The following is a 19432-nucleotide window of genomic DNA, read 5'->3' on the forward strand; positions in this document are numbered from 1 at the left end:
TTGTTCGGGCGCCACTTGCTGGAGACCAGCCTCTGGCAAAATGTCGTGTCAGGGGTTCCTGAAAGGATGAGACAGCGTCAGCGAAAACGAAAGGACTGAGGGGAAGGGGATGAGGTAGTGAGGAGACACTAACACTTGAATGAGGTGCAAGTATCTTCTGCCGAGAGACTCAGCAAGTCTTTATTTATTCATTTTTAGTAAAGAGAAAAAAAATACATTGTCATGTGTAAAGCAGAAACAATTAGTGTATTTTATTCCCATGGACTCCTGGCTCCTACGGGTCCCAGCTAGACGGTAGCCTTCAAGGTTAATAGATAAAAAACCAGACCTAACACTAAAACTTTTTTTTTCAGCTAGACAATTATCTAAGACAGTGGATAGCTGCCAGTGCATTCCTATCAGCTAAAGCCTAAGCATCAAAAGACTATTTTATTCACATGGCCTTCAGTCAGAGACCAGCTGCAACTCAGCTATTAGAACTTTTTCTACCTACAAACTTTTTTTTTTATATAGAGGCATGTTTTACTTATATATTTATTTGTTTGTTTGTTTGTTTTGTTTATACATGCATTGGGTACAGTCAGAAGCGCAGGAGGGTGAGAGAATTCACCAGAGCCAGAGCGGGGAGCAGAACAGGCAGAAGGACTGAAGTACACTGCTGAGGGGAGCAGCAGGCGGCAGGAGAGGTCTGCGCGCCATGTGGGACCCTCCTCTGGTGGCCGGGGAGCAGCCGGGGATCAAAACGGCGCCACAGAGGCCGCGGGCAGCTTTGCAACCCAGCGCTCAACCGCTGAGCCACCGGGGAGGCCCGACTACCTACAAACTTTTTAACACAGTTAGCTTCATTTAAAAACTTTTCTAAGAAACTTCTAAATAAAAAGGAAACTTCTAAAAAAGCAAAAGAAGGACTTACTATAATTGTTATGCTGAATTGCTTGTCAGATATATACAATAAATTGTCTCCCATTGTTAATTGGGCTGAATTGTATAGTAACTAATTTCTAAACAGGTAATTTTCCATGCCAATTGCTTGCAGTCTGTTGATACATATAATTTATAGCCTAATGTACTTTTTGGGAAATTTTGTCTCTCTTTATGACCAAGAACAAAAAATGAAGGAATGTTAGATCTTCAGCTCCACGGTGTGAGGCACAAGGAATCTTGAGCCCCATGGTGTGAGGCCCTTTAGCTTCGCTGCTTGCCAGTGTCTTATCTGGCTGGGGCATCAAGGCCTCCTGCAGCAGATGTAGTCCCAGCTCTCATGTTCCCTTCCGTTTTGCTTGCGCTTGGGGAGGAATCTCTAACTGCATCACTAGTGCTGAGGTCATGAACTGTTGTGTCTGTGTTTGCTTCTATGCATTTTATGGTTTCAGGTTTTACATCCAAGTCTTTGATCCATTTTCATTTGATATTGTTGGAGGGTGTGAGACTGTACTCTAGTTTCTTCAACACCATTTATTGAAGAGGCTATCTTTGTTCCAGTGTAAATTTTTGGCTCTTTTGTCATATAGTAACTGTTCATATGCAATATATGTGAGTTTATTTCTGGATTCTCCATTCTATTCTATTGGTTTATGTGTCTATTTTTGTTCCAGTATCAGTCTGTTTTCATTGTCATGGATTTATATTAGAGCTTGAGGTGTAGAAGTGTGATATCTCATGGAGCTGGATAGTTCTTAGGGTATTTCCTCAATTTTTTTTTCAAACTTCATTTCTCTCTTTTCTTCCCTAGTTGGGTTCTTTGTATGTTTGCATCTTTAATACGCTGCATACACTGACTCGTTCCACTTGATCTATTCTACTTTTGCAACTTTCTTCTGAATAAAAGGGTGTAATATTTGCATATAATCCATTCATAACCTCCTGCATGCTTTTTTTTTCTTTTTTGCCTTAACCTCCCATATCCCAGGAAGCGCCAGAGTGCCCCGCATGAGGTCCACTCCTTATTTCTCTTTTGAAATCCTGGAACACCATTTTTATCTGATTTACAGCTTCATTTTCTGCCTTCAGTTCATTGATTTCATTTCTAAGGACATTCATTTGCTTTTCTGCATTTTCTCCCATTTCTTTGACTTTCTTTGTCATTGCATTTCTTAACTTTGTATCTGACAGGGAGAACATGGCTCTCATGTCCATGAGTTGGGATTCTGGAGATTTTTTTCTCTGTGTGTTGTACTATTCATTTGAAGACTCGTGTTGCTATTTGTTGGGTTTTTCCTTCTGCCCAATGTTAGCTGCGGAACCCAGCTGGTGTATGTGGGGATTCCTCTGAGTGTGGCTTCTCCCGCCTCACTGGTCAGGGTTCCCTCCTACCTGACTGAGCCTCTGGGGTCCTCACAGGAGCCTGTGAGGCCTCTGGCCACTCTGATTCACATCCTGATGAGGACCCGGGCTCTTACCAGTCTGCACAGGTGCTGGTGGGATCTCATGGGAAGTCATAACGTCGCTGCAGGTTCAAGCAGGCTCTGGTGGGGTCCCGTAGAATATCACAATGCTTCTGCTGGACTGGGTGGGCACTGCCATGGCCTTGTGGGAGATTGCGAGAACTCTGCTGGTCTGGGTAGAGGCTGGAAGTGTCTAACAACAGTTTTGGCTGCTCTGGCACCCTCCCCAACATAGGTCAGAGAATCACCAGTATGGGCAAGGGCTGGAGGGGTCACATGGGAGGTCATGAAGTCTTTGGCCGCTCTGGCACCCTCCCCAACATGGGTCCAGGGTCTCTCTGATCCAGGCAGGGGTGGTGGAGTCTCCCCTCCTGTATACTTTAAATCATCTCTAGATTACCTTTAATATCAACACAATATCAAAGGTACTTAAATAGTTGTTACAGTTATTGTCTAGAGAATAATGAAAGAAATAAAATCTATCCATGTTCAGTACAGGCAGAGCCATCATAGACCTAACTACACCGTATGGATTTTTGATCCATGGTTGAGTGAATGCAGGATATGGAATCTGCTGAAATGCAGGGTCCACTGCACAAGTGGCTTTGTTTAATGTAACGTCCACACAAGGACCATAAGTTTGTTGAGGAGTTTATGTCAGCAGAAACCGCTACCTCACACCAACAGCAGCAGAGAAAATACAAAATGGAAGCTGCACCCTCAGACTTCTGTGAGCAGAAAACAAGCTGGCAGAGCTATTCAGGTGGAAAATGTGCATTTTCCATAAAGAGGGACATGATAATTACTATTTCTTCATGAGTTTTACAGTGTCTCCATCATTTCAAATGAATTTAGAACAATGGTTTTGAAATTCTTCTTTCAAATATAGTGATTGCATTTGTAATTCACAATATTATCAATCCATTTAGGACTGAATGACCTATACAGGAAAATGTAGAATTTCTTTTACATAAATCTCTGCAACACTACAGATGTGCTCACAGATTTTGAAAATGTCCTGTTAAGGTTCAGGAAACATCAAAGGGCAAGGAAAAGTAAGGAAGAAGGAAAGGAAAACAAACCATTCAGAGAAGGTCAAGTTGGGTTTTTTTAAGTTATTTTAAAAAGTAAGGGTGGCCAAGAATCCAAAGGCTAAGACTAGAGCCACAGAAAGTTTTCCTGTGGTCCTTGAAGCCCGAAAGGACTGTCCAGGATGTGAAACTGTTAGGCACCACTAACTGCATTGTGTTCCCAGCCCTGCCTCCTGCTCACCCAGAGGACTCTCCTGGTCCTGGCCTGCCCGCTGCCATGGGCTGGGATAGGTCATTCCTCTCACTTTATAGGTCTACCCATGGGAGAGAATTAGGGAAAAGGGCTGTGGATTTCAGCTGGGAGCCTTACCCTCACCTGACTGAAGGGTTTAGAGGCGCTGAGGAGACCATGATATTTAGATATAGATGAAGAGACTTTGACTTGTGAGTTGACAGTGTAATGGGCTGTGTGAACGGTTTTGCATCTGGGACTTTTGCAGAGGCCAGGGATGGCCCCCATTAATCCCCTGCTGGAGTTGCCTTCTCTTGAGTGTGAAAAAGACTCGTGAATGTGATGATCTCCTCTGATGGCTGATGATGTCAGCTCTCAATATATTCTGGGAGTGAGTTCCAGAAAGGAATGTTGGCTTTGCTGAGCCGACCGAATAGCCTGAGGCAAGTTGTTCCAGAGGAATTCATTGGCTCCTGGAAGCACATTAGAAATATTGCGTGTCCTTCTGTAAGCTCCTGACCTCCGGCCACTCATGCACGTTCCTAAGCATCCGCCTTAACTGCCCCGACATCTCCACCTTCAAGCCGGGGCCCCTGGGCTGAGCGGCCTCTGAGCCTTCTGCGCCCCCCATCAGCCTGGGGGCTTCCAGGGGTGATTTGGGGACCTGGGGTCGGGCCCGCTCAAGGCAAGGCGCTCCTTTCCCGGGCCTCCCTCAGAGCGCGAGCACCCCCCAGGTGGAGGGTTCCCCCATGGAAGGAGGCCGTTTCCCGGGAGGCCCCGGGGCGCCCCGCGTGAGGTCCGCTCGGTCCCGGACACCGAACGGCCAGATGAAGATCCCCAGGGCCTGGGCCTCGGCCACACGCTGGCTGGGCACCTGGGCGCTGGCCGCCTTGGGCCTTTGGCTGCCACGCCTGCTGCTGAACGCAGCAACAGCCTCCACCACGAAGACAGGTGAGCGCCCCGGGAAAGCAACCGGCCAAGGTCCCGCCCCTCCGGACCCTCCTTTAACCCCCTTCCTATCCCGCCCTCCCCCCCCACCCCCCAGGACCTCTCCCTGGCCTGGGGGCTCTGGGGGAAGGGGTTACGGGTTATAGGGGGTGGGGTCTGGGAGGCTTCAATGGAGGATGGGGTGGGTGACCTCAGGGGCTCAGTCCAGATGAGGTCCTGCATGGCCTGGGTGGTGCACACCTGCCCTCTCCTCTCTGAGAATAGAAAACACTCCTTTGGGGGAAGCGGAGTGTGTTCCCTTGGGCCTCGGTCTCCCTGCACTATTGGACCTGGGGAGAGGATGAACGACCCCATTAATCACCAGTGACCTTGTGCAAATAGCATCCTTCTGCAGACCTTCCTCCTGGGACTCGAAACCACAGTTGTTAGTTAACAGGTCTACACTGTGTCTGAGGCAGCCCCTTCTCAGCCTGGAGGGATAGCCAAACTGATGCGCGCCCTGAGGCTGCCTGGGCCCTGGGTTTGCCAGCTGCGAAGTGAGAGGGGGTGCTGTGGTGACCCTGGGTTCCATTGGCAGTGGCGTTTGAGGTACCAAGGCTGATGCCCGTACACGGGTGGCGCGTGTCTGGGTTTATTTCCAGTGTGTGGGAAGCCTGTGGTCACTGGGAAGATCTATGGTGGCACAGATGCACCTGAGCAGCGGTGGCCGTGGCAGATCAGCCTGCTGTACCAGAAAAGACACATCTGCGGGGGCGCCCTCATCGATCACTTCTGGGTGGTCTCAGCTGCACACTGCTTCCAAAAGTGCGTTCTCTCCCACCCGCTAAGCTGCTGGAGTGGATGGGGGTGGTGAGCACATTGTGGCGTGGGGCAGAGTGTGAGGGGGGGAGGGTTCCTGGCTAGACTGTGTGGTGCTGCCTCTGCCTGCAACTCAGCAGTCCCCTCCAGCAGGCAGCCCACCTGCTTGCCGCTGACTCCAGGCTGCAGGAGTTTGAGTCCTAGCTCCTAGGCTAAAAGCCATTTACTGCCTCTCTCCCTCTGGGCCGGCCCTGTCTTCCCCCTCCCACTGTGGCAATACCTACTAAGATCCTGTGGTTGTCTCAATTTTAGTATATAACTTTTAAATAATGAAATGGAAACTCACTCTAATTTTGATTATCAGTGTACTAAGAAACAGAATTTAGTTCCAAAGTAATTACTTCTAGTTCGCTCTTTCTCTTTGCTAAACTAAGAGTCTAAATTCTGTCCCCATTCAAGGTGGACTGTTTTCCACATCTCACCCAGTTCTAGCCATTTCCACAAGAGGTCAGTGGGCCTCAGTTTCCTTTGTTGAAATGGTGGTAGGTGTGTCTCTGGTCATAGGCTTGGCCCAGGGCTGGTGTGGACAAGCATCCTGTCAGGCTATCTCAAAGCCACCCCCAGCAAAACTACAGAGGCTTCCCCCGGGCTGTCACATACACACTCTAGTCCCTTCCTCTCAGAGGCCGGAGGCCCCCAGGACTTTGTGTGTCTAGCCAGTCCCTGGCCCTTGCTGTCACTTCTGCAGAGTTGTGGGCCTGAGTGGACCTGTGGTCACTGCTGTCCCCACCAACCTGAGTGAGGTATGAAGCAGTGGGCCTCTGTCCTAGGCAATGTGAGACAGAATCATGAGAGCAGGCCACTCTTCAGGGTTACCCTGGGCTGGCTCTGTGCCCTCAGGGAGTGGAGCGAACCCCACACTCCCCAGTCAGGAGGCCAGAGCTCCTGGCAGCAGCTGACTCTGAGACCCCACTTGGGTTCTGTTCATTTATTCAGTACCCACGGTGCCAGGCTCATGGGAAGCCCACTGTGGGGAATGAGACATGCAAGAGCTACCTGGAAGCTTCTTGCCTTATCAGGAAAGTGAGACACAAACTCAACTATTATGATACAGGACAAAGAGGTCAGACTGCAGGAGAGGGCAGGCCTGGAGCTAGGCTCCTAGTGTCCGGGAGGGCTTCGTGGGAGACAGAGTCCAGGCGGAGGGCCAGTCCAGGCCGGCCCTGGGTTGGAGAATATCTCTGGGTTCCCAAAGGAAGGAGAAGTCCAGTTATACCCACTCATCTATTCATTCCAGAGAGGCCTTTTGGGCGCTTCTTACCAGCTGGGGATGAGACTTTTGAGAAGATGAGCTGTGCTGATTGGGAACAAGGGGAGGGGTCATTCCGGGCTGTGAAATTGGAGCTTTGAGAATCAAAGGGGACCCTCTCAGAGCTCTGGTTAGAGCTGGCAATTAGCCAAGTCACCTCCCCTCTAAAATGAAGGGGTGTAGTTCTATGTGGCCCCAACGTTTCTTTCCAGCAGGCAAATTGCTCCTTTGATTCTAGGGCAGGCTGGGAAATCAGAAACATTTAAAGGACAGAGGTCCTCAAGTTGTGGATGTCAGTCTCACCCATCTCAAGGGAATATTAAGAAGGGAGGCAAGAGAAAGCTCTGGAATGATGGTGGAGTCTGGGGTCTGGGTGCTTATGGGGGGGTGGGGCGCTGGGGCTTACCCACGGTGCGGGGCCAGCACTCAGGTTATAACGCAGCCTCCCTACCATAGGTCCCGTAACCCATCTGACTACAGGGTCCTGCTCGGGTACAATCAGCTACAAAAGCCCACGGGGCAGAGCCTGCAGATGACAGTATATCGAATCTTCGTCCACAGTGACTTTAACAAGACCTACTTCCTGGGGAGCGACATCACGCTGTTGCAACTGTCCTTGTCTGTGAATTTTACTTCCCACATCCTCCCCGTCTGCCTCATGGACCCTAGCAACGTATTGGCCCCTGGCTTGGGCTGCTGGATAACTGGCTGGGGGATGGTCACCGAGGATGGTGAGCGTGGCCGGGGCTGGCAGGAGGGTCAGGGCTGAGGAGGGGGAGGTGCAGTGGCTATTGCGGGCCCCTTCCAACCAAGATAGCACGTCCTTCTAAAGTGTCAACTTTCCTTCCGTCTGTGGCTCTAAAGTCTAAGCATTTCTTTTTTTTTTTTTAAAGATTTATTTATTTATTTATTTATTTATTTATTTATTTATTTATTTATTTATTTATTGTCTGCGCGCCATGTGGGACCCTCCTCTGGTGGCCGGGGAGCAGCCAGGGATCGAACCGGCGCTGCAGAGGCTGCGGGCAGCTTCGCAACCCAGCACTCAACCGCTGCGCCACCGGGGAGGCCCAAGTCTAAGCATTTCTAACTTTTGGAATTGGGAGCATGGGCTCTTTGACTCTGAGCCACTCAGGATTCCACCCCGACTTTCCAGAGCTTCGCCTAACAGCTCTTGAGCTCGCACTGCATGGCAGGTGCTTGGGCAGCAGTAAGGACATGAAGGCAGGCCTGGGGGGTGAAGTTAGGGGCTGTTGCTAAGGACCACTTACCTCCATGAACCTCACTTCCCTCATCCCTTAAGTAAAATTTGCCCATTCTGACTGTTTGCTGACATCATCTATTTTTTAGACCGAGAACGGAGAAATGTTGGGCAAAGATTTTTACTCAAGGATGGATGCTTTTGATTTAGGGAAACATAACATTCAGTGAAAAAAGTCTAATGTAAATTTGGCATGATTTGAAGAGCCAGGGCAAGGGATCTCAATGGAGGCCAGCTGGGCAGGCCAGCGCCAGGGGCCAGCTGCTGGTGCTAAATGCCAGTTACTTGAAAGCAGCCCACTTGCCAACATTTCTCAAAACACCTCCCGGCATCTACTGTCACTGGTCAGGAATGACAGAGCAAGGAGGCGACTCCAAGGTGGGTCAGCAGGTAGGAACTGGCCTAGCTCCTCTAGGCCAGGAGCTCACTGTATCGCTGTCCTCCGTGGCCTCCCCCAGCAGCCGTGGCTCGTCAGGCCGGTCCCCAAGACACATAGAGGCCTGACATGGCCAGCTCTGGCCACAAGCGAGCTGTCTCTGCGGCCTCTGGCTGCCACATGGGACACTAGATGGGATCTGGGAGCAGGATCTAGAAGTGACCCCCCTTGAGGTAGGGTCACATCTGTTTTGTTGTACTATCGGACCCCATCCTAGTTGGATCACGGCTACAACTCCAACTCCCTGTGCCTCTACTCGTGTCTCCACACAGCAGCCACATTGTTTTAAAAGTTGACCCTTCGGTAGTTTGCCACGTGCTCAGAATGAAGTCCAGGCTCCACAGGCCAGTGAGGAGGCCGGCTTGCTCTGGCTCCTGCTGACTCAGCAACATCTTTTTCAGGGCCCCACCCCCACTCCATTATAGTCACACTGACTTCCTTCCTGCTCTCCCCACCACAGACCGCTTCCCTTGCTCTTGTCTGTCCTGAATGTCTTGTTCCCTCCTCTTGGCTCATCCTCTGAGAGGCTCCCCCATCCTGTAGCTGCAAGAGCACTGTGCACCCCACCATTGCATCAGCAAGCAGGTCTGGGAGGGGTTGATGACTCTCCCAGGCTCCAATGTGCATCTGACACCTTTTCCCTACAGATTTCCTGCCCAAGCCCTACAAGCTGCAGCAGGCACATGTTGGCATCATTGATTCCCATGTCTGTAAGTCTTTTTTCCAAATGCCAGCTTCCGGCAGACTTAATGTGCCTGGCAACATGCTGTGTGCTGCGGACCTCTTGACAGGAAAGGCCATCTGCCAAGTAAGTGGGACGAGCTATGTCTTTCCAGCGGGAGCGAAGGCTGCCTCGCCCTCCACGCCACCCCTGGACTCTCTTGTTCTGTCTTCTCTTCCTGGCCCCTCACCTCCTGTTCCTAAGCCCAACCTAGCTTGCTGTGTTGGAGCCAGAGTTTAGACACCCCCAAAGAGGACTGGTCTCCTCATCCATTGTCTTATCTTTTAAGAAGCTTTGTTGAGAGCATGGGCACATATAGAAAAGGCCATCATTACCCATAGACTGTTGGATGCGTTTTTAGAAATTGGCACACTCATTGTCACCAGACAGGGAAGAGGATCCAGGGGCCCCTGAGTCTGATCCCACCCTCTCGCAACACAGTAGATAAGCTGGGGTGAACCAGCCGCTGTCCACTGTTCCACTCACTGGGAGTTGGAAGGATGGACTGAGGGGTCTGCTCCCAAACCTGGGAGAGGGCTTTTGGAACCGTCTGATCAAGCTCGAACGAGGACTCCACAGACACAGACATGAGCACAGGCAAGGAAGGAAGGTAAGGAAAAAGCTCCGGGGAGACCTCTCTAGGCCTGACGGACTCCCCAAAGAACTGGGGTTAAGGATCTATGTAGGTTTTGGGACTGGGATTTGAGAACAAAGGAGTTAAGCTTTTGTGGCTGAGAAAGCAAGGAGAATGGACTTGTTAATTGTGGGTGCCCATCAGCTGCAGCTCGGGGGTCCCGCAGGGCATCTCAGGGAAGCAGTGTGCCCACAGCTCCCGTGGGGCCCCAAGGCCCTTGCTCCTCCAGCAAGCTGGCTTGATAAGCTACAGAGATGACAGGAACCAGAGCCAGGGTTAAGGACATTGCCAGCAGCAGGCATGCGGGCCTGGAGTCACCAGGCTTTCTTAAACCTCTAGTTCACCAGCCCCTGCGAACAAGTCTGTCGTTGAGTCCTGCCCCGTCCCTATCCCGGGGCCTTTCCTGTCTCAAGGTAACCAGCACCCAAAGTGAACTCCTTGTGCCCCCTCCCCCAGCACAGCCCCCACCTGGCATCTAGCCCTCTGGGAGCCGCTGCTGGGAGCGGGTGGAAGTGGGGTGATGATGGGGAGGGATGGTCGTGGGGTTTTCTGTGTGTGTGAGAGAGAGAGAGAGAGAGTCCTTCACGTGGGCGTGGTGTAGAGCGCTTTCTGTATGGCTGCGGAGTGTTCTGTGGTGTGGCTCTGTGACGGTGTACGCATCCTTCTCCCATGGGTGACCTCGGGGTAGCTTCCACTCGCCACATCGCCGAGAGCTTTGCTGTGACCTCCCTGAGCCTGTGTTTCAGGGCGCAGGGCCTCGCACTTTAGTTTGGCTCTACCCCTGGAGTAACTTACGGTGCCCCAGATACGCACACGTCCATCCTGACAGAGACTGGAGAGCAGATCCCGGCCTGCCCGGAGCGGTCTACACCGCTCCCCCAGCAGAGTGGGGCTCGGCTGGCCTTGGAACCTGTGGTCCTTTGTTTGCTCCATCATTTTATTTTAACCGTTGCTTGTGACTTACTGTGCATTGCTCTAGCTGATGAGGAACACAACCGCTTTCTCACGCGTGTTTCGCCCTTTTTGTGAACTGTTTAGGTTTGCTGTCATTGTCTCTATGCCTGCGGGTCCTTGTGCTCTGCATGCCCCTGTCGCTGAGTGCAGTCCTGCTCGCTTCCATATGGGGGAGAATCTGGGGCCCAGACAGGGGAGGTGGCAAACCCAGATTTAGGCAGTTGTGCTTGGAGAAGCTATGCCTCCTCTGGAATGTGACCCCCACCGGCTTTCACCTTCGAGTTCCTCTCTTTCTCCTGCATCTTCCTTCTAGCGCTTTCTGTCCCCTTGGGAGGCTCAGAAGCACACTGCCTTGCTCCCACCTTCACATACTCTGCATGTGTCTCCTCTCCTGCCCAACCCCCGCCGCCCTGCGCTGAGCCTGCCTGCCCCAGTAGGAGCCACTCCAGAGGCACCTGCACGTGCCCTCCCTGGGCTCCCTTCTCACCCTGCCCACTCCCCCGGGCCTCTGTGCCTGTCACTCACCTGGGCCTGGGTCATTGCAGGGCTGCTGGCCCTGCCTCGGCCCTCCTCCCACTGGCCACCCCGCAGCACCATCTGGGTGTCCTCCACCAGACTCCCTAGGGCCCTACAATGTCCCCACTCTCTCTCCCTGTTCCTGACCTCCACACCCCAAGGACCCACCAATCAGCACCCACCCTGCTTTTCTTACCTAGCTCTATTTTCCTTTAGATGGAGAGAAAGGGTCAGCTATGGCACACCTAGTGCTCACCCTTACCTACCTGTCTGACGCTGCCTCTGCTATCCTGCCCAGAACCGCCCTCCTGTCCAGTTAGAACCTATCAGATCATGTCACTTCCCCCCACCCCAGTGTCCCTCAGTGCCCCCCCCCCGCCATGGTCCAGCTGCCCCTTGGCCTCACTCATGCCTCACACTGGCCACACCTGCCTGCCTATTCCAGACTCAGTCTGCCTGCCTACTCCAGACTCAGGTCTTGCTTGTCCCTCCAGCCCTGGCTTGGAGAAGCTGGCAGACTGCTCCCAGCTCTTCCTGGGCACCTTCTCTGGCTCCTTTCAGAGATGCCTGCTGTGTCATCTGTCACCTCAATGTCTCCTGCACCCAGGGGTGCTCAGTCATGGTGATTCAGCAGAAGCCTAGAGGGGTGCTATGTTTCCTCAGTCCCCATTTTGGGGCCTCTGGAATGAAAGTGTTACGTCCCCTGGTGACAGGCGCCTTCTTCTTCCTGTGGGGGTGACACACAGCATCCCTGGGGTTCCTCTGGGAGCCCCTGCAGCTCTAGCTGCTCCACCAGCCTGGACACAGCAACACCTTCTCCTCTCAGCAAATCCAACAGCTCTGGCATTTTCTCAAGAAGCTCAAATTGAGAAATTGAGGAGGAAATAGAGAACTAGTTAAAAACAAAGATCGGGGCCTCCCCTGGTGGCACAGCGGTTGAGCGCTGGGTTGCAAAGCTGCCCGCAGCCTCTGCAGTGCCGGTTCCATCCCCGGCCACTGGTGAGAGTCCCACATGGCGCGACAGACCTCTCCTGCCGCCCGCTGCTCCCCTCAGTCTGCCCTTTCTGTTCCCCGCTCTGGCACTGGTGAATCCTCTCACCCTCCAGTGCTTCTGACTGTACCCAGTGCTTGTATAAATTGGAAAAAAAAAACAAAGATCGGTGGGAGGCAGACCTGGCCTGAGGTAGTGGTGCGCCGTGCGCCTAGCCTGTGCTTTCTTCCACACGTTGGGAGGGCAGAAGGCCGGTGTCCAGAACCTGGGTCCCGAAGTATTCTGGTGGGTCCGTGACTGCCAGCCTGGAGGGGCTGCTCAGAGTGCCCTCCAGAGCTGTGTGAAGGGGCCCAGGGACACACCCTTAATATTTGGATGCAGGAGATTGTCAGAGGGGACCTGTGTCCGGATTTTTCAAATTGCCCGGATTTGATGGCTCACGTACAGCGCCACCTCGACAGAGGCCGCCTGTGCTCCGCTCTGAAGGGCAAGGGGAGTCTTTCATACTGTGCAGACAATGTGTGTCCCCCTCCTTCTTAGTCCCCCACTCCTCATACCCTCTCTTTCCTCAGGGAGATTCTGGGGGGCCCCTCGTCTGCCAGCTAAATGACACCTGGTATTTGGCGGGGCTGTCCAGCTGGAGCGCGGAGTGCCGCTGGCCCATCTTCCCCAGCGTCTTCACCAGGCTCACCGAGTTCACTGACTGGATCAGGGAGACACAGAAAGGTTCACCCGACCCCGCTCCAGAGCTTGCTCCTCCCCAGGAAAAGCCTCCTGTTTTGAAGGACTTTATCATATCCCGGGGCCCTGTCCACATGCCCGGCTCCTACACGTCGCTGGTGTGTCTGCAGACCTTCCTCCTTCTGCTGGCTTCCCTCTGCGTTCCGTGACGGACCTCCGTGCTCCTCCTGGCCCTGCAATCTGTGTGTCTCGGGGCCAATGGGCTCTCCACCCTTCTTGGGTCCGTTCATCTCTGAGCCCTCCTGTGTGGCTGGGGCCTGCTCCAGACCTGACAGAATAAAAACCATCTAAGCCGCTTGCTGTTCCTGTTTCTGACCTCAGAGGCCCTGCTCAAGCTCCTGACTCTGTTTCACATTCCTCATAGAAGAGGGTCTCCTCGTTCCTGCATTTGGGTGGGAAGGGATACTGAAGAGCAGGCTGATGTTTGGAACTTAGTTGCTGTCCTTGGGCAGTCCTCCAGAGGGCTAGCATGTCTCAGGGGCCCAGGCCTTTCCACAGGGTGCCCTGATGGCCAGTGCAGGGTGATGTGCCTCAAGTTGATGATGAAGAGGGACCTTCCAGGCCCACAGATCACAGAGGTGCTTCTTTAAAAGCTCTACTTGAAATAGATTGCAAAGGGCAACCCTCAGAGCTCTGCTGCAGGCTCAGCCCTCAGCCAACTCCACCTGTCCCACAGCCCTGGCCCCTCCGTTCAACAGGGGCCTGCCCACCACCCTTGCAGATTAGCGTCGATCTGCAGGGATTGAGACTCAGCCGACCCAGGGCACGTTAGCCCAGCACTGAGCCCCTACGCTCTGAGTTGCCCTCTGGGAACATGTCTTAACTAGTTAGCAGAACCCTCAGAGGGCCTCACCACACAACCCCCACCTGAACCCTCCATTATCAATCAAGGAGCAGCCCCAATTATTGAAGCTCCACTGTGTGCCATGGTGCCATAAGGGGCATGATGCAAAATTCCCCCGTTCCTTCTGTCACCAGCAGGCGAGAATGGCTAGAGTCACCACTCACAGTCCTCAGAGTCTGGCTCAGCCCTTTGCACTCACGCACACACTTCCTCCAGCTCAGCAGTGTCTGAAAGTGAGAAGAAAAGCATTCCCTTCTCCTGACAGTAGACTGGTTACAGGGCAGTGAGGTTGCTGGGCCCTGAGGTGGAAGTCAGAATGTGGTCAGCATCAGCTACTTGTCCCTAGAACTGCCATGTGGCCTCATTCTGGCCCTGCTGGATTTCTCTCATGATGACTTTTGTTTTGCCCAGCAGCCATGTTTGTGCAGTAGCCATGTTTCTGTGGGAATGACATCATGGCCTGCCCTTCTGTGAAGTTCCCTGGGCCATGCCTCGACCCCCACCTCAGAGGAGGCAAATACAATATATGCCCAGTCCACTGAACAGATCTTCTCGTTTACTCACTACCCAGAATCAGCCTTAATGCGCAGTAGTATTATCCTGATTTGGTTTCTTTTTATAGATCTGGACCTGAAGCTTAGCATGGTTAAATAACTTGCCTGAGGTCACATGGGTAATAAACAGTAGAACAGGGGCCTCCTCTAGTGGCGCAGGCTGTTGAGCGCCGCGCTGTGAAACTGTCCACAGCCTCTGCAGCATGGGTTCGATCCCTGGCCAGCCAGGGAGATATCCTGACTCTCCTGCCCCTCCCCTTAGCAGTGTACTTCAATCTGCCTGTTCTGTTTCCACTCTGTCTCTGGTGAATCCTCTCACCCCCCGCATCACTGGCCTGTACCCCAGTTCTTGTATGCATAAATAAATAAATCTTAAAAAATTGTAATCAATCACTTAATTTTATCGAGGTATTGCTGGTTTACATAGCTGTATTTTGGGAGTGCAGGGTCCTTCCCCCCACCATGTGTCATTAGCATAGTGCACCCTCCACCAAAGCACCCAGCCCACCACCACCACCCGTTGTGCTGCCTCCACACCTTGATCTTGTCCCTCACTCCCTGCTCTGGATTCTACAGTTCCGCTTGGTTTCATCCAACCCTTTGTTTGATTTCTCTATATTCCACTTATAAGTGACACTCTCCAGTATCTGTCTTTCTCCTCCTAACTTTTGCACTGAACATAAATCCCTTCCAACTCCATCCATGTGGCATGAGTTTGTCTTTTTTGATCAATGCTCGTATATATGTTTTTAAGAAGCTCAGCGATAGCATATATGGTACAATGTAGTTGACACATTTTTTACATGTACTTACATTATTAAGAAAAAATGTAAGTAAAGAAAACAAAGAGTTCTTACTTTTTCTAAGTGATTTCTAAAAACTTCGTGGCATGGACAAGTATTTAAGACTATACTTGAGGTCTTATGACAGCCTGATATTGGCAAAAATCGCTTGTTGTGAAAGTTGTAGGCCCACTTAAACATGATTCTGAACCTATACAATGAGGCCTCTAAAGAATTGGAAATAGAAAACAACCATTTTAAAACTAAACATAAGCTATCATAGGATCAAATAGTTAAATCTAGAATCAATTAAATAGGGGCCTCCCTGGTGGTGCAGAGATTAAAGTGTCAGCACTGTCAAGCTGTCACCAGCCACTGAGGCCTGAGTTTGATCCCTGGCCAGGGAGCTACCCACATGGCGCAACAGACCTCTCCTGTTTCCCCTCTGCTCCCCTCAGCAGTATATTTCAGTAGATCTGCCTGTTCTGTTCCCCACTCTGTCTCTGGTGAATCCTCTCACCCCCCACACCTCTGGCCTACACCCCAACTCTTGTATGCATAAACAAATAAATAAAATAAATCTTAAAAAAAAATGAAATAAAAGAGAATCCCGTGTGGGAGAAATTGCACAGACTTGGGAACCAAGGCACCAAGACTGCCCTGAGCGCTTTCCCGCTGTCAGTCTGGGCAATGGCTTGTCCCCCACCCACTCAGGCCACTTTGTCATGTGTCAACAAAGGCAGTGATGGGGGCTTTTCTTTTATTCTGAGCTATCAAATGCCATGAGGGAGAGGTAAACCCTACACAGAAGTGAGATCTATTATTAATTAGATGATGTTACTGCTTAGGGTCACAGGATTCCGAGTCATGATTTTGCCTATTTAGAAGCATCTTGAGTGGTGACGGGAATCTCCCTGTGTTCATGGAGGTAGCCCCGGCATACAATAAACTCCAGCTGTGCAACCACCAGGCATCCCTCGAGATCACCCATGGAGTTCAAGTGGAGGCTCCTAATGCATGATCCTAGTCAAGATCCCAGGTGGCTTCTGGCGGGACCAGCCTTTGCGGAGGCTCAGTCCACACTGCACACATGTTGTCACATCAGCATATGCTTCAGCAATGCAGACCCAGAGCCAAGGCTCGAGCAGTTTCCTATGGGGTGAATTAGTTTTAATGGGATGAGCAGCTCTTGCCTGTTCATTTTAAAATATAGGTCTTATTATTATTTAGGTATGGCAAAGCCCCTGAAAACATAGTTTGTTATGCTCACAGATATCAAGACCCTGTCATGTGGGGTCACATGGGGAAGCACCAGAGATGGTTCGGAGGCGCAGGTTGGAGGGAAACATACTAAATAGCCAGGGATTGCCCCTGTGTGCCAGAGCCACTGGAACTGTTCAGACTAGCCCATCCCAAGCCTGCTCACCCCGCCTCACCCATTCCTGTCCATGAAGGTTCTCGCCCATTTTCCCCTGTCCTCGGGGCTCCTTACTGACCCTGGTGCTTCCCCAGGGCCTGCGCGGCATTCCACGCCTCCTGTTTCGGGAGGTCTGTATGAACTTCTTTTATGACAGTCACTTCTGGTATGGTACATCCTACTGTACCAGATTGAAACAAATCCCAGGTATGAACAAAGCAGTCACTCATGAACAAACAAGGAACATTCTCAAAAAGAATTCAGGTAAAAACATAATTTGTATGAGGACTAGCAATAGTTTGACAGGGACTCCCTGGTGGCGCAAGGGGTAATTCACAGCTCTGTAAAACTCTCCGCAGCCTCTGCAGCACGAGCTTGATCCCAGGCTGGCCAAGCAGCTACCCACATGGCGCAGCAGCCCTCTCCTGTCTCGACCACTGCTCCCCTCAGCAGTACGTGTTTCAGTCAGTCTGCCTGTCTGTTCCCCACTCTGTCTCTGGTGAACCCTCTCGCCCCCCACATCTCTGGCCTACTGTACCCCAGTTCTTTTTTTTTCTTTTTTCTTTTTTTTTTTAAAGATTTATTTATTTATTTATACAAGTACTGGGTACAGTCAGAAGCACAGGAGGGTGAGAGGATTCACCAGAGACAGAGCGGAGAGCAGAACAGGCAGACTGACGAAATACACTGCTGAGGGGAGCAGCGGACATGGCAGTAGAGGTCTATCACGCCATGTGGGACCCTCGCCAGCGGTCGGGGATCAAACTGGTGCTACAGAGGCTGCAGGCAGCTTCTCAGCCCAGCGCTCAACCTCTGTGTCACCAGGGGAGGACCTGTACCCCAGTTCTTTATGCATAAATAAATAAATCTTAAATAAAGAAATAGTTTCACAGAAGGTCACCGACCCGATTTAATGAATATATTTAGTGGAGAAAAAGTCAGTGAATTAGGGCGCAGCACCATTCAAACCATAGGTTTTGTACAGATGTAAAATGTGGTAAAAATCAACAAAAGCCTATTAGCTACATGGAATTAATAATGTTGAGTGTTATGTATTTTATTATTTATAAATTCTGTGCTTTATATACTTTATATATATAATAAGCTATATAAACTGATAATGAACTAATATATTTTACATATCATTTTTTTTCCCCGTAGGATTAGTTGTTAAGCACTTGCCTGCACATTAGTGGCTAACACAGTGGAGGGGCTGCACACATTCCCAGGCACAGACCCTCACTCAGCGTGGCTGTGTTCAGATGTTGGGGAGCCTGCCATGTCTGGCTACAAACTTTCCTTGGACCTAGATGGGGTCCCATAGGCCAGATCAGGGGATGCCTGACAGTTCTCACATGAGACACAGCCCCTCATTTTCCCTTCCCAAGAGCACACAGTCCAGGTGAAATGAGAAAAGAAAGTACATAAAAAGCTTCTGGAACTTAAGTTTAAATATTCAAAGCTGAACTCATTAGAAAGTTCAATCATAGGACTATTGTCTGCATGATATAAAGCTTCATGTACCAGTGACTTCTGCAGACAGCAGAAAATGGAAATGCTTACTGGCTTTTGCAGTAAAGTCAGGGCTTCCAGGCTGGAAGAGGGGAGGTTGTGGTGTGTCTGAAAGGGGGAAGAGGACACCTCTCCCGGCAGGCATTGCTCTGCCCTGAAGGAAATTCAAAGGCAGGGATGGGCTGACAGGTCTGAGCAGCCAGGGAACTGAAGCCACATGACTGGTATATTATGTCTCTGTGTCCCTGTTCTTGAACCCCCAATGGGGACCAAGAGGTGGGTCCCTTAGAGCACATATGGTCTTGTGGAAACAGCTCAGACTTCCCGGGAGACACCAGGGTGCTGGCAAGGAAAGAGTGGCTCCTATAAACAATCCAAAATGGAAGAATTTGTAATTGCTTTCTTCAAAGGGAGGTGCCTTCACTCTTTGTCAGGGTGAGTAAAAGCAGGGGTGTGAGAAGTCTCATCCCTAGAGTGGGGCAGCCTGAGATAGGGCTTAGGAGGCTGTCCCCATCTGCTCTCAACAGCAGGAGACAGATAAGATAGGCTATGTTTATGTCAACTTTCCAACCCCCAGCCCAGCATCCTTTTGCCTCTTGATAAATTTCTTTTTAATGATCTTTCTGGCTACTTGGGTGCCATTTACAAGGAAAACACCTTTTACTTCTAAATGTTTCAAGCACTATAGAAAAACCTGGTGGTGTATACTTTTCATCATTACTGGATAAGATTTTATGCCTTTTTCAGAGTTAGGTAGCTAATGGCTTCTCGATTAGTTTGTTTGTTAAGTAGATAGATGGATGGGCAGAGGGACAGATAGAAAGACAGAGAGGGGAGGTTGTTTTGGTTTTCTTGCTTATAATCAAAAAATATTCTATTAAAAGGACCCATAATCCTGGTTCCAAATTTTTATTTAAAATGTAAATCATTAGGCCTCCCCCGTGGCGCAGCGTGTTGAGTACAGTGCTGTGAAGCTGTCCGCAGCCTCTGCAATGCGGGTTCGATCCCGGCCACCAGCAAGAATCCCATATGGCAAGCAGACCTCTCCTGCCTCGCCCGCTGCTCCGCTCAGCAGTGTCTTCAGTCCGTCTGCCTGTTCTGTTCCCCGCTCTGGCTCTTGTGAATCCTCTCACCCTCCCGCGCATCTGGCCTGTACCCCAGTGTTTGTATAAATAAATAAATCTTTAAAAAAATAAAATAAAATAAAATGCAAGTTATTATTATCTCCTCATATGTGGAATGCTCCTCTAGGCTCAATTTTCTAAGTGTAGCAATTGCAAAAATGACAATGTATCTTTTCGTTTGCTATGGTTTTTAGCACACTTCATACTGGCATAGAAATATAGGAAAGTATTTTGTGAACATTC

The 19432-nt window shown here is 50.8% G+C and overlaps 1 protein-coding gene across 1 annotated transcript; it reads left to right on the forward strand.

The window, feature by feature from the left end:
• Positions 1 to 4396: 4396 nt before the first annotated feature.
• LOC311183814 (serine protease 40-like) lies at positions 4397 to 13105 on the forward strand (the record flags this gene model as incomplete). The annotated part of the gene is made up of 5 exons (XM_084253440.1): positions 4397 to 4598; positions 5237 to 5399; positions 7159 to 7433; positions 9047 to 9207; positions 12788 to 13105. 5 exons carry the CDS (start codon positions 4397 to 4399, stop codon positions 13103 to 13105), a joined length of 1119 nt encoding a protein of 372 aa, XP_084109566.1.
• Positions 13106 to 19432: the final 6327 nt, after the last annotated feature.

Source organism: Talpa europaea (assembly GCF_964194135.1).
Source record: "Talpa europaea genome assembly, chromosome: 1".
In the NCBI taxonomy this organism is placed as follows: domain Eukaryota; kingdom Metazoa; phylum Chordata; class Mammalia; order Eulipotyphla; family Talpidae; genus Talpa; species Talpa europaea.